The sequence below is a fragment of the Austrofundulus limnaeus genome, unplaced genomic scaffold (assembly GCF_001266775.1).
Source record: "Austrofundulus limnaeus strain Quisiro unplaced genomic scaffold, Austrofundulus_limnaeus-1.0 Scaffold205, whole genome shotgun sequence".
Classification (NCBI taxonomy): domain Eukaryota; kingdom Metazoa; phylum Chordata; class Actinopteri; order Cyprinodontiformes; family Rivulidae; genus Austrofundulus; species Austrofundulus limnaeus.
Window position 1 is genome coordinate 74,504 of NW_013952607.1, and position 11,576 is coordinate 86,079.

The 11,576-nt window shown below is 35.6% G+C and overlaps 1 protein-coding gene across 1 annotated transcript in view; it reads right to left on the bottom strand.

The window, feature by feature from the left end:
• Positions 1-2,314: 2,314 nt before the first annotated feature.
• The window catches only part of mtmr9 (myotubularin related protein 9), a gene marked incomplete in the record, with an annotated part of 20,378 nt that continues 11,116 nt past the window's right edge, over positions 2,315-11,576 (bottom strand). The window contains 3 exon segments of the mRNA XM_014018876.1: positions 2,315-2,730; positions 5,704-5,890; positions 11,224-11,375. Coding sequence (XP_013874330.1) covers positions 5,727-5,890; positions 11,224-11,375 — 316 coding nt within the window.

Genomic DNA, 11,576 nt, shown 5'->3' on the forward strand with positions numbered 1-11,576 from the left:
TTTCATTTAATTCCAATCAATCTATAGAAGTTTCTTCCCCTTGGTTGTCAAAAAAACAGTTTAGGGCTCAGTGTGGCTGATCGACAGACGAGTCAACGACTGCGACACACACTGTGCCAAGCTCCTGGGAAACCAAGGACACTGCACGGGGTTTCTTCCCCCTGGAGTCTACAATGCGGAGAAAAAAAATCTGAGACCATCACCTGACGTTATTGTGCACAAATCTGTCCCAGTTAAACCATAAGTTAGTAGTATAAATTACACTGTCATATGAATGGATAAACACAAAAGCTATATTCATGTGAATTCAGTGTTCTTTGTGGTGGTTTCATGTGAATTGAAGACAATGTTTTTTGTGCAAAACAAGCTTATTCCAATAGCTTGAGTTTAAGTTTAAAATTAAATGTTGCAAAAAGTAGCTCTTGGACAATTTTATTTTGTGGAAGTAGCTCTTAAAGGCACAGTGTGTAGGATTTGTTGTTTTCAGCGACATCTAGTGGTTGAATCATCCTCCCTGGTCCTCCCCCCACCCCCACCCCTTCCAAACGCAAAGGAGTTGCTACGGTGTCTCTCAGGTGTCAAAAACCTTTGATAATTCCAACAGCGATGTCTACCAGCAGCTTCAGGGCTAGTGATATTTCAAGTGGTAAGATTATGAGCTTTAATAAGTAAAATTATCCCAGTTACACTGACAGACAACAAATATTACATTTATAGTATTACAACTAAAACCGTTTTTGACACCGCCACCGCAGTTTGTCCTTCATGAGCCTTCATAGACAAGATGGAGGCTGCCTGTAGGGCGACCCGCGACCATGGAGATATAAACAGCTTTTTATAAGGTAAAAATAATAAAACAAAGTCTTTGTCTGCAATAATTAGACATGTTTTTTATTATTGTTATTAGTGGTTATCTCAATTTCGGCTAAAAGACTTGACTTGACAAAATCCTACACATTGTTCCTTTAATGAAAAAAAGGTTGGAGAGCCCTGGACTAGAATAACTAAATAGGTTAATTAGTAGGACTTAAAACAGTGTCTTTGTTTTGCTCATGGTTCACCAAACTTCAAAAAATGTCCAAAAAATAATGAAACCGTTTCGAAATAATGTTCCTCAGTGGCAAATTGGAAAGACCCAGGAACACATTCACAAATCACTGTCTGTAAACAGCTCTGCGCCATCCATGAATGTGGGTTGTGTGTATTTTCCAGGCACAAAGTTCCAATCTACACCACAATCAAGTAACTATTCAGTTGTTATGAAAATTCTGTTTGGATCAAAAATAAAATTGACTTTGCAGCACAGCTTATCTAAATGTCATGAAATTGGCCACTCTCTTTAAGAACCTACCATTTCTGATACTCCCACTTCAGCATGTCTTTACAACAGTGCTTCATGTCGTTTACAACTGTTCTGCTAAACTACTAAACAAGATTAATGCATTATTTTTATTAGGAATTGTAATAAGTAGTCTTCCTTGATGAAGGCATTCTGTAACCCCAAAAGGACTGAACTGAGAAGTAGTTGCATGAATGAGTCAAAGCAACACTCTGGGTTTTGTTTTGATGAAGAAATGACATTATAACAAGATCTAAAGCTAAATACAAATCGATCTGAACCATCACTTTCAGAAAAACAAAAAGCTGTAAATGAAATGCACACATTTGAGTTAACTGCAATCAGCATAGGTACATGTTTTTTCCCCAAATTGAACGTTCCTCAATCAACTAACTATTTTATTTTACCTCTTTCTTTTATTGTCTTTGTGATCTGTTGAAAATATTAACCCTTATTTTTTGTACTTTTCTGGCTTTATCACATTATGCATTTAGTTGAGCTCAGATGAGACTCACAAATGTGACGTTAGTAACTTGAAAGTACTGTATGTACAAACACTTCAACTATTTTGTCAACATTAAAAGCTGCAACTGTTGAAAATGAACTTTGTTATTCCTGTTTTTTGAGATGAGCAATGAGCCTACTGGACTTTCCCTCCTATCTTGTGTGACCTAATGCGTGTCGTCACACAAACAGAAAAGCTGCCAGGTCATGATGTCTACCAGGAAATAAAACAAAACGCAAATTTGCTAAGAAATAAGCCTAAATGAGACAAATGATGGTTGACATAACTTTTTTTTAAATTAAATCCACTACATGTGTTTTTAGAGTGCAGTCGACTCAGTCTGAGGCATAATATAAAAAAAAAAAGCACACAAAAAAAAGATTTGCAGTGATTTACAAAAAAGTGGCATTGGTTAAATGTACGAGGAAAATATACAAAAGGAATTGCCCTTGTTGACCTTTCACTGTATATAAATGATTTAGTCATGTAGCTGAGATCTTTGAATTCTTTAACCCTTTAATTGGAAATAAAGTTCATAAAAAGCGAGTGTCAGTATAAAAGCAGTTTTTTTCCCTATTTTACTTGGATGAACTTCAATAACCCTAAAACTCCACTCATTTCTAGGAAGATGATTTCCCCTTCCGGACCACAGATTTGTTGTGTACGTGATCAGTCATGTACAGTATGAGAACAGTTACACGTCCTCGGTGGGGAAGCGAGCGAAGGCGGAGCTTCAGAACTGTCAACATGCTGTTACACGGCTGTGAAGCAGCTGATCTCTGGTTATTTATTCTTCAGGCACCTCGTCAGATGATTGCTTCGTCACAGCAGTGGGAAATGTCTCCGGTGGGCCTCCTGGGGTACTGTTTACCAACTGCTCGACAAGCTGCGGAGGGGACGGGAAGCGGAGAACTAAAATTACACACCTTCTGCAGTTACAGAGGAACATCTCAGTCAGTTGTGTAGAAGGGAGAAAAATCTGCACAAACAAAACTGCATAAAGCTTTTAAGGGAAAGCGAAATGCAAGCCGCTGCTCTGCTCAGATTCCCACAGAGGTGCAGCCTGTGAGGGCAAAAATGTCACCCGTGTAAAAATGTGTGAAATTTGAGACTGTGGAAACTCGAAGCCACAGGCTAAAAAGACTGCACACAGCTTTCGCAAGGTATGGTCAAGCAATGCAAATATTTCCACCCGAGCTTTTACCGAGCGCCGTGAAGCTCGTTCCTTCATTCCTTTGCACAAGTGCTGCACAAACAGCTGCATGTGCAAATTCCTTTACAAAAAAAAAAAAAAAAGGTTCAAGAGAAGATGGTGCATTTAAAGTTTATAAAGAAAAACAAAGGATGTTTTATTTGCCTCAGTGATAGATGTGTCTTTTCTTATAAAATCATAATTTAGTGCCGATTTGTTTTGGTGCACTCGCTTTCAGATATTGTTCTGGAAAAAAGACAAAAACACAATCATCTTTCTAATCGTGACTTTTATTAGTTTAGAACATTTAAAAGCATTTATTTGTTTTGAACAGTGAGTTTTACAAGCGCCAAGGGATAAAAGTGCACACATTCTTTTTGATGATTTACAGTAAGGCATTGCACAGAGTCGATAAGCATAAAAAGATTCTATACATACATCATGACGCTATTAGAGTTCTATATTTCATTTTTATAAAGGAAATAAATGCAGGCCATTTTTTAACACATATAAATACAGAACACAGCAGTGACTCGGTTCAACTTTGACTTCCACCGTGAAAGCTGAATTTTTGGCCAAATGTAAAAGAAAAAAAAGACCAGACTTTGTACGCACGTGTAAACATTTCACTTTTAAACGTAGTTTCATGTAGATTAGTGTGAAAACATGACTCTTATCTTGATATGACATTTAAACAAACACATTAATACGAACAACTAAGCCGTTTGAATTTAATAAGCAGAGTGCAGCACATAAACGTCTTCAATACAACATATCAGCCAAAGCATTATGATCACTCCCAGGTAAAGATATGCTGCTAAAATGTTCAATGTTGAGACAAAAACACGTCTTTACAGAGACATTAATTATGTCCTCAACAGGACATCAGGTTGTGCAATAACTGCTTAGGAAAGGCTCCAATATCAAAACAAGAGTTTGAGATATTCACTTTGAGATATTGATTAGTAAAAGCAAACCAAGGACCCAGTGAATATCAGGCAGGTGGTCACAATGTTTTGGCTGACTGATATATTTAGCTCCAAAAGCCATTTATCTACACGCCTTTGCTAACTATTGACTTGCTATGGTTTGGTGCAAGAGTTTTCAGCTACTCTTTGTTCCTTTAGTAAAGAAAAGAGAAGCATGAGGGACCTCCAGAAGCCTGGACCATTTATTTCAAAGATTTAAAAAATAAAAACGTTAAACTGCTCTGAAGCAAATAATAAGTGAGGGCGTTACATAAATAGTGACTACACCGGATGCAAAAACGTGACATTACTGGATGTTTCCATCACAAAAAGTGTCATCAGTGTTTGCTTTTAACTCTTGTCTTGTTTTAACATCCTCTAATAGGGCAACAGCTACCAAGACAAATTCATCAAATCAATAAGGAGAAGGTTTCTGAGACCAAATATGGCTTATTTCACACTTCATACAAAAAAAACAAAAACAAATATGTATCGCGGAAAATGTGCAGCGGGACTTCATGTTAAACAACGGGCCGTGTTCACAAAAGTACGGGAAGGCAGAAAATTTCCTATAATTTTACGCAAAAAAAATACATTAATTTGAAAGGCAAACCTCAACGTGACCCCACTCTGCCAAGTGTTACGGGTAGAAGCCACTGCCATGACAACACCACCCTCAGTAGTATCATTACACATCTCCTGCATCCCACTCTCCAGCATATTTTATGAGTTTTCAGGCTTTATTTATTTTTTGTGGAATTAATTTGAATAATTTTGGGGCAACGCTACTGAGATTCAGAATTATGATCCGGAATACATTATGCAAAACTTCGGTGCTGCGTGATGGTAGAGGTGTTGATCCAACCTACACAGCTCGACATGCTGAGGAGCCACGTGGCGTGTTACAGCACCCTGTACATTGCCGTGGTTACGCCGCGGCGCATCAGTGCCGTATACGAGAAGGTTTTTGTGGAAATGTAAACCCCGTAAGCTTTGTATTAACATAAAAACATTTTTTAAAGGTCACATTTCTGATTCCAGTTCAAGAAAAATGCAAGAAAATTTGTTGTTTTTTAAAACAAAGCCTGCTTAGAAATGCGTTTATGAAATTAGAGGTTAATTCGGAGCTTTTAGCGTTTGACGACATTTTACGGAAATTAACTTTTTTCTTGTAGATGCAGTTCAGCGTACACAGACACTAAATGACTATAAATGAAACTTTTTTGTTTTATTCACCTTTAGTTTAGGACTAGACAGCCCAGTGAATATATGCTTTCAGAGTGTTGAGGCTTTTACGCATGCTCACTGTGTAAGTTACAAAAATGATAATAATTAATGGGTCTGACCATGTTTTGAAATGTAAGCGAACAATTTAAGGCAGAGGTGCCCAAAATGGGACCGGGGGGGCCAAAATTAATGAAATGTCCCATGAGCCTTTGCTGCCCAAACGTATGTCAAACTTTCTCCAAGTGCACAGCTTTAAAAAAAAATTGGAACAAAACGTGGTGCACTGCACTGGCTGCTAGCTTCATCATTTTATTATTATATTACTGCATTTGGAAGCAGCCCTAAAATAGATTTGGGCCCTCTCTGGAAAAGGTTTGGGGACCCCTGATTTAAGGCAAAGCTTAAATACAACAAAGAGTCTGATCTTTATGTTGGTATTGTTGTCATTTTCTTCTTTAAATCCTTTTGTTACCTCTCGGCGTCTTTCTTTTCCATCTATGGCGTTTGTAGCAGGGGGTCTTCAGTTTCCAGCTGGGCCAACTGTCTGCGCAGGCTGTTCACTTTGGTCTGAAGTTCCTTGTTGTATTCAATAATGTGCACCATTTCATCATAAGCCTCATCCAAACACTTGGAGGAACGGTTCCAGCGAAGGAACACTCCTGTAACAGAACCAAATACAGCAGAAAATATGAGGATACGGGGTTCATGAATTCATTTTTTCATGAACAATGTGTTTTATACATCCTTTAGTTTTTTTCTGCTTGAGTGATTAACATGTGGAAATCTCTAGCTACAGATTTTGAACCGATTTCTGACTGGAACCATTTTAGATCAAGACTGAAGCATTTTCTGAAGGAGAACCAGTTGTGTAATCATAAGTAACCACCATCTTTCTAATGATACTATTATGATCTGTTTTTAAGTTTGTTTTATGAATTGTCTTAATATTGTAATGTTTTATTATTTTAAACTATATTTTAACCATTTTATTTCCCTGTTGCTAAATGTCCATCTAGAGACTGACATTGCAAATTAGCCGTGGCTATAAATGTTTTCGTGTACGGTATTATTAATAGTATCCCTATTCAAATAAACAAGCAAACAAACAAACAAACAAAAAGAAATTAAATAAAAGGTAGCACAAAAAACAGGTGATTTTGTGTTTGGTTAAATATTGCTTTGATGAAGAAGTCTAGAACTAATTACAAAATGCTGATTTTGCTAAGCGCAACTTTAATGGTGTGTGTGGAACGTGTTGCTGTACGACTGGACTGTATGGTGCAGAGACGACTCTTTTTTGCCATGAACTTATTGCTTATATAAAAATCTACACAAATACCATATCTAGATATTATTAATACACCACTAATACAATATCTTCTAAAGATATTACACTTTGTGTGAGAAATAATATGGATAAGGGGTAGAATAAAACATGTTGATATTTTTCCTACTCCTTTTTGAACAGATAAAAAGCTGCATGCTCTTTATTTACGCAGTTAATGATTTGTATGTAATTTTTTTATTTTGTTTTATTATCATCTTTAGTTTTTACTTTTGTGCGTGAGTGTATTGTTGTTGTTTTTTTTTATAAAATTGTACGTGTGAGGTTTCTTTTTTCCTTAACTACTGTGTGCTATAAGGCCATTTTAACCTGTATGAAATAAATAAAATAAAATAAAAAACACTTAAACATACATTTTTATAAACCATAAAAATTCCTTTTAAAACCAAATACATTTCACACACTAACTTACTTTCATTGGCTTGTATATTTGTTTTTTTAAAGTAAAATAACCAGCAACATTTGCAACATCTTATGTTAAAGTCAAAGATTTAACATGTGCCATCAACCACATCAGCAGCTGCGTGTTCGGCATTTCATGGGCTGCTTTAAGTTCACCACAAAGTGTGTCATTTTCAGTGAAAAGGCCTTTGTAGCTGGATGTCACGTGCTCGGTTGCTCAAATGTCTGGTTTCTCTTCATTTAGAAAGAGGGTGTGACCCTCAGCTTCTGGCAGTAAAAGAGGCCTCCCTCAAACTGAATGCATGAACCCTTTAACCTTTGGGAAAAAAAAAATCACCCTCCCCCAACGTCTCTTTATGTGTGCATCAGCACGGATCCCACCAGGACGTTTCTGGATGGTGAAATTCTCAACCCATGGATATTAATGGATTTGACATAAAACTACAAAATTGCAGTGTTGACTAAGAAAAATATTAGGTTTAAAAAAAACTCAAATTTGAGATGAAATGTTACAAACGCTCACATGGTTTGGTTTATTTGTGTGAATTGCACTGAATGAAGCCCGTGCTGAATGGTATACGGACAAAAAGCTCACAGACTTAACGAAAAATTAGATTAAAGGCCAAAATTGTAAATAAGAAACTGTTCCTAATGATTTGCCTGTTGAAATAAATAAATAAATAAATAAATAAAGCTAATGATTTTTTTTTATTTTATAAACACCAAAGGTATATTTGTGACACCCAAGGAGGTTCTATAGAACAGCTGGAGTGCGCAAAAACCATGGTACCATGTGATCGGCTGGTGAAGCTAACGGCTAACCTAAAATGGTCAAGAGTCTGGATTTCCCTTTGCTGTACATGTCACATGTTGACAACAGAGCAGAAAAAAAGGGCTGACGATGTAGAAATCATAAAAATATTAATAATAATATTAACAAGATTATTATTAATATTTTACAGTTTATATAATCTGTCTAATGTTTTAAATAATGTCAGAAAAGCTGTTTGTGTTATGGATTTATTAACAGAAGATAAACAGGAAAACGTCTCATTTCACAACACAAGTCAGCAGATTTGATCTTATTTAGCTCAAAGTGATCTGAGCAGAACATAATGTAACAGTTTAAAATTAAAATAATCTTATAAAGTCGATGTAATCACTGTTATTTATTGAACTGGTTAACAGATATTAGCTTGTGGAGCATTTATACAGAGTTTAGCACTGTTGAATCATGCTACAATTTAACAAACTATTAAATATTACTTTGTCTTCTGATTAATATTTAGACCTACAGAGTGTAAAATAATATTATAAATTTAAGTATTTTTAGGTTTCTGTTAGAAGAACCTGACTTGTTGAGAAGATGTTAGCTAATAGAGACAAGTTTCATCCTATAACCTGAGAACATTTTCTAACTGTTGACTGTTAAATATAAATACTCTTATATTTTATGACAGTAAGAAAAAATATTAAATATACTTTATTACAGCTGAAGTCATCATTTTTCAACTAGCTAAAGTCTAAGTTACAGGCTGACTTCAGGTCTGGTTTAGATCATTGTTACTTATAAATTATATATTTTTCTGGTATAAATCTGTTGTTTTACATGATTGTTGAATGAAATTAACATAATTATTAATTTATTGTAAAAACATGACCGATAATCTGTGAAACAGATCTGGTTCAGCTGCTGTTTATCTATTAGTTTCTATGGAGGCTGTGAGCTGTTGTCCTGTTTGGTCTGTTTCTGCTCCTCCATGCTGTCACAGAGGCTACCAGTGGACAGGATGGGCGGGGCTCAGTCTAGTGATCTTTATATTTAAGTCTATAGTGACACCTCAGAGTTGCTCCCACATCTTAATTTATTTTTACCAATTCTGTATTCACTTGAGCAAGACTGAGCAGTTACTATATTGATGAGTGTTTTTAATCTCTTACAATATGCTTAAATTTGTAATGTGATATATGTATAATGTATGAGAATGTGTTTTGATATAAATCTTATGCACTTTTACTGTGATGCAATGTGTGGCTGATAAAATTTGTAGAATTTGTGAGCTTTTGTCTGGAACAAGTGCTAAATATACCTATTCCAGTGGTCCTGTAATGATTAGGATTACTGTTTTCTATTATGCTACCATAATAAACTAGAGTTTTTGTAACTAACTTTCAGTAACACATTGAAATATGGTTATTTGTGCAACTCATTATAATGAGTCTTACATAAGATATGATGAACTTACGCTGTTTCCTATAAAGCAGTATAAAGTGTTTACAATCAGAAATAAAATGTCGTGCAACGTCTGTTGAACGAGTGGACATAATGTGAGCTTATAAAACGCTTCAACTTTGAGTTCAGAAAGCTTACTTATTATTCTTTTTGTTGATTTGTAACTCGGGACTTTGAATTTGTCTGTAGGTTCACAGATTTAGCTTTTATATCTTTTATAACCTTTTTACAGACAAATTTACCAGAAAGTTTGACCTGAAAATTTATCGAAAAGACCAGAAATCATGTAAGAAAACTTTATTAAAACATCACTCAGCAAGATAGAGAAAAAAAGTTTGGTATACTGTTCTAATGATACAAACCTTTCAAGATGATCAGTCACATTTATTTCTTTGACGTACATTTAAATATGGTCCTTATCGGTATTTATGATGTTTCTGAATGAAGTATTTGAACAGGCAAGTCTGCGAGTGAAGCCACAAGTGCCAAACTGAGGACTGGTAGTAAAAATGTTGTCCACTAACAAGCATCAGCAGGCTCAGGTGTCAGTGATGATTTACCCTCAGCGCACACCGTCATAATAAGAGGGGGCAGGATGAACACAGCGCTGATGCATGTTGTCGAGAAATCACAGCAAAGTTTTTAAAGGAAGGTTAGTACTGGATACGAGCAAAGTTAGTCAAACAGAATTTGGAAAATCGTACTTAATAGGATAATTTTTTTTCTTTTTATTAAATAAGATTGTGTATGGCACATAGGGGTTAAAATAATTAGCTTTAGTATTATTCAAAAAAGAGTAACTGCTACTATTTCCATTTGAGATTACTTATCAAAACAAAAGCTTATCTTCACAGGTCTCAGAACTTTGTGTGCCTACAGTATACTATAAAAAATTTGGACAAAAATAATTGTAAAAACAAAAAGAATAGATTTTTCTCTGCAACTCAGTAGATTTATTGTGATAGTGAAGCACTAGTGTGTAGCTTTGTAAAGCAGAAGCCAATCAAAATGATCAAATTTAAAAATGTCTTTAAAAGCAGGGTTGAGCATAATCGTATCGTGTGCAATTAATCGTCAGAAAAACATTAATCGATTATTTTTTACACTTGACGATTAATACGATTAATGCCACAAGGCAGACTGCTCGGTGCTCCTCTCTACTTCAAATATGATGAACATTAAAAAAAAGTTCTGTAATTTTTTTATTTATCATCAAAATTTAAAATTTCCTGTATTGCCTGAAGACTGTAATTTTGACACAAATTGGAACAGATTTTTACGAAGAGCAAATCTTTCCCACTAAATAGGTTATGTGACCAGGACATAAGGGTGTCCAGGGACTCCAGGGGATTAATCGTCAAAATAATCGTTATCAGCTAAATACCACAATTAATCGTGATTAATTTTTTTGCCAATATTGCCCAACCCTATTTAAAAGTGTTGATTGTTGGCTCACAGGGTGACTCTGTTAAGTAAAGCTACAGATGATCAAAATATAAAAATATTAGTGCCCTCTTCTGGTGAAATTTATGATTTTCTGCCACAAAAATGTAACTCCATCATGGTTACTTAGTTTTTTTCAACTGAGTAGCAACAGCTGATTTAAATGTTTATTTTTTTTAATTTAACCTTTGAGGTTTCATGTTTAGTCTAAGAATAATCTCAACACATGAGTCAAAACCAAACTGGTATGAGGGCTAATGTGTCAGGAATGCTGTTGGTAATATGGACCCCTCTCAGGTACTGATTAAACCTCCCAACACATTCAGCTGTTTTTAAGTGTGTATATAAATAAACTAAATGTCCAATGTTTCAAGTAGAAACTTCAAACAAGGGTGAACAAATATTCATGCAAAGGTGACCCCAGCTTCGGGTGTAACCAGGAAATGAAACGTTGCTAAAACAAAACCATCTGCGTGGGACAGTGAGGGTTTTTTTTTATCCTTATTACTTTTTCCACAATTTTAGCTTTCTTCAAGTCAGTTCCTGTGTTGTGTTGATTTGTTGCTCACCTTCCCACAGCAGCAGACTCTGAGGAGCCACAGAGGGCCAGATCACAAGGCTGTTGGCCTCGTAAAGAGGGTTGGTCAGACGCTCCAGCTCCTGTGGCCGATTGACCCATGACCAAAGGGACACGGTCTTTTCACGGAGACACAGACTGGTTCTGTAAAAAGCCAAGGAGGATACTGAGTGTCTCTACTTTTTCTAATTGTGGCTCATAACGTAGAAAAAAGTAGAACTAAATAAGACACCGTTAACGATTTCAGTTAAAATGTCAGAAAAAAGCAGAGGAGTCAAAATCATACATGTACAGTGGGGAAAATAAGTATTTAGTCAGTCACCAATTGTGCAAGTTCTCCCACTT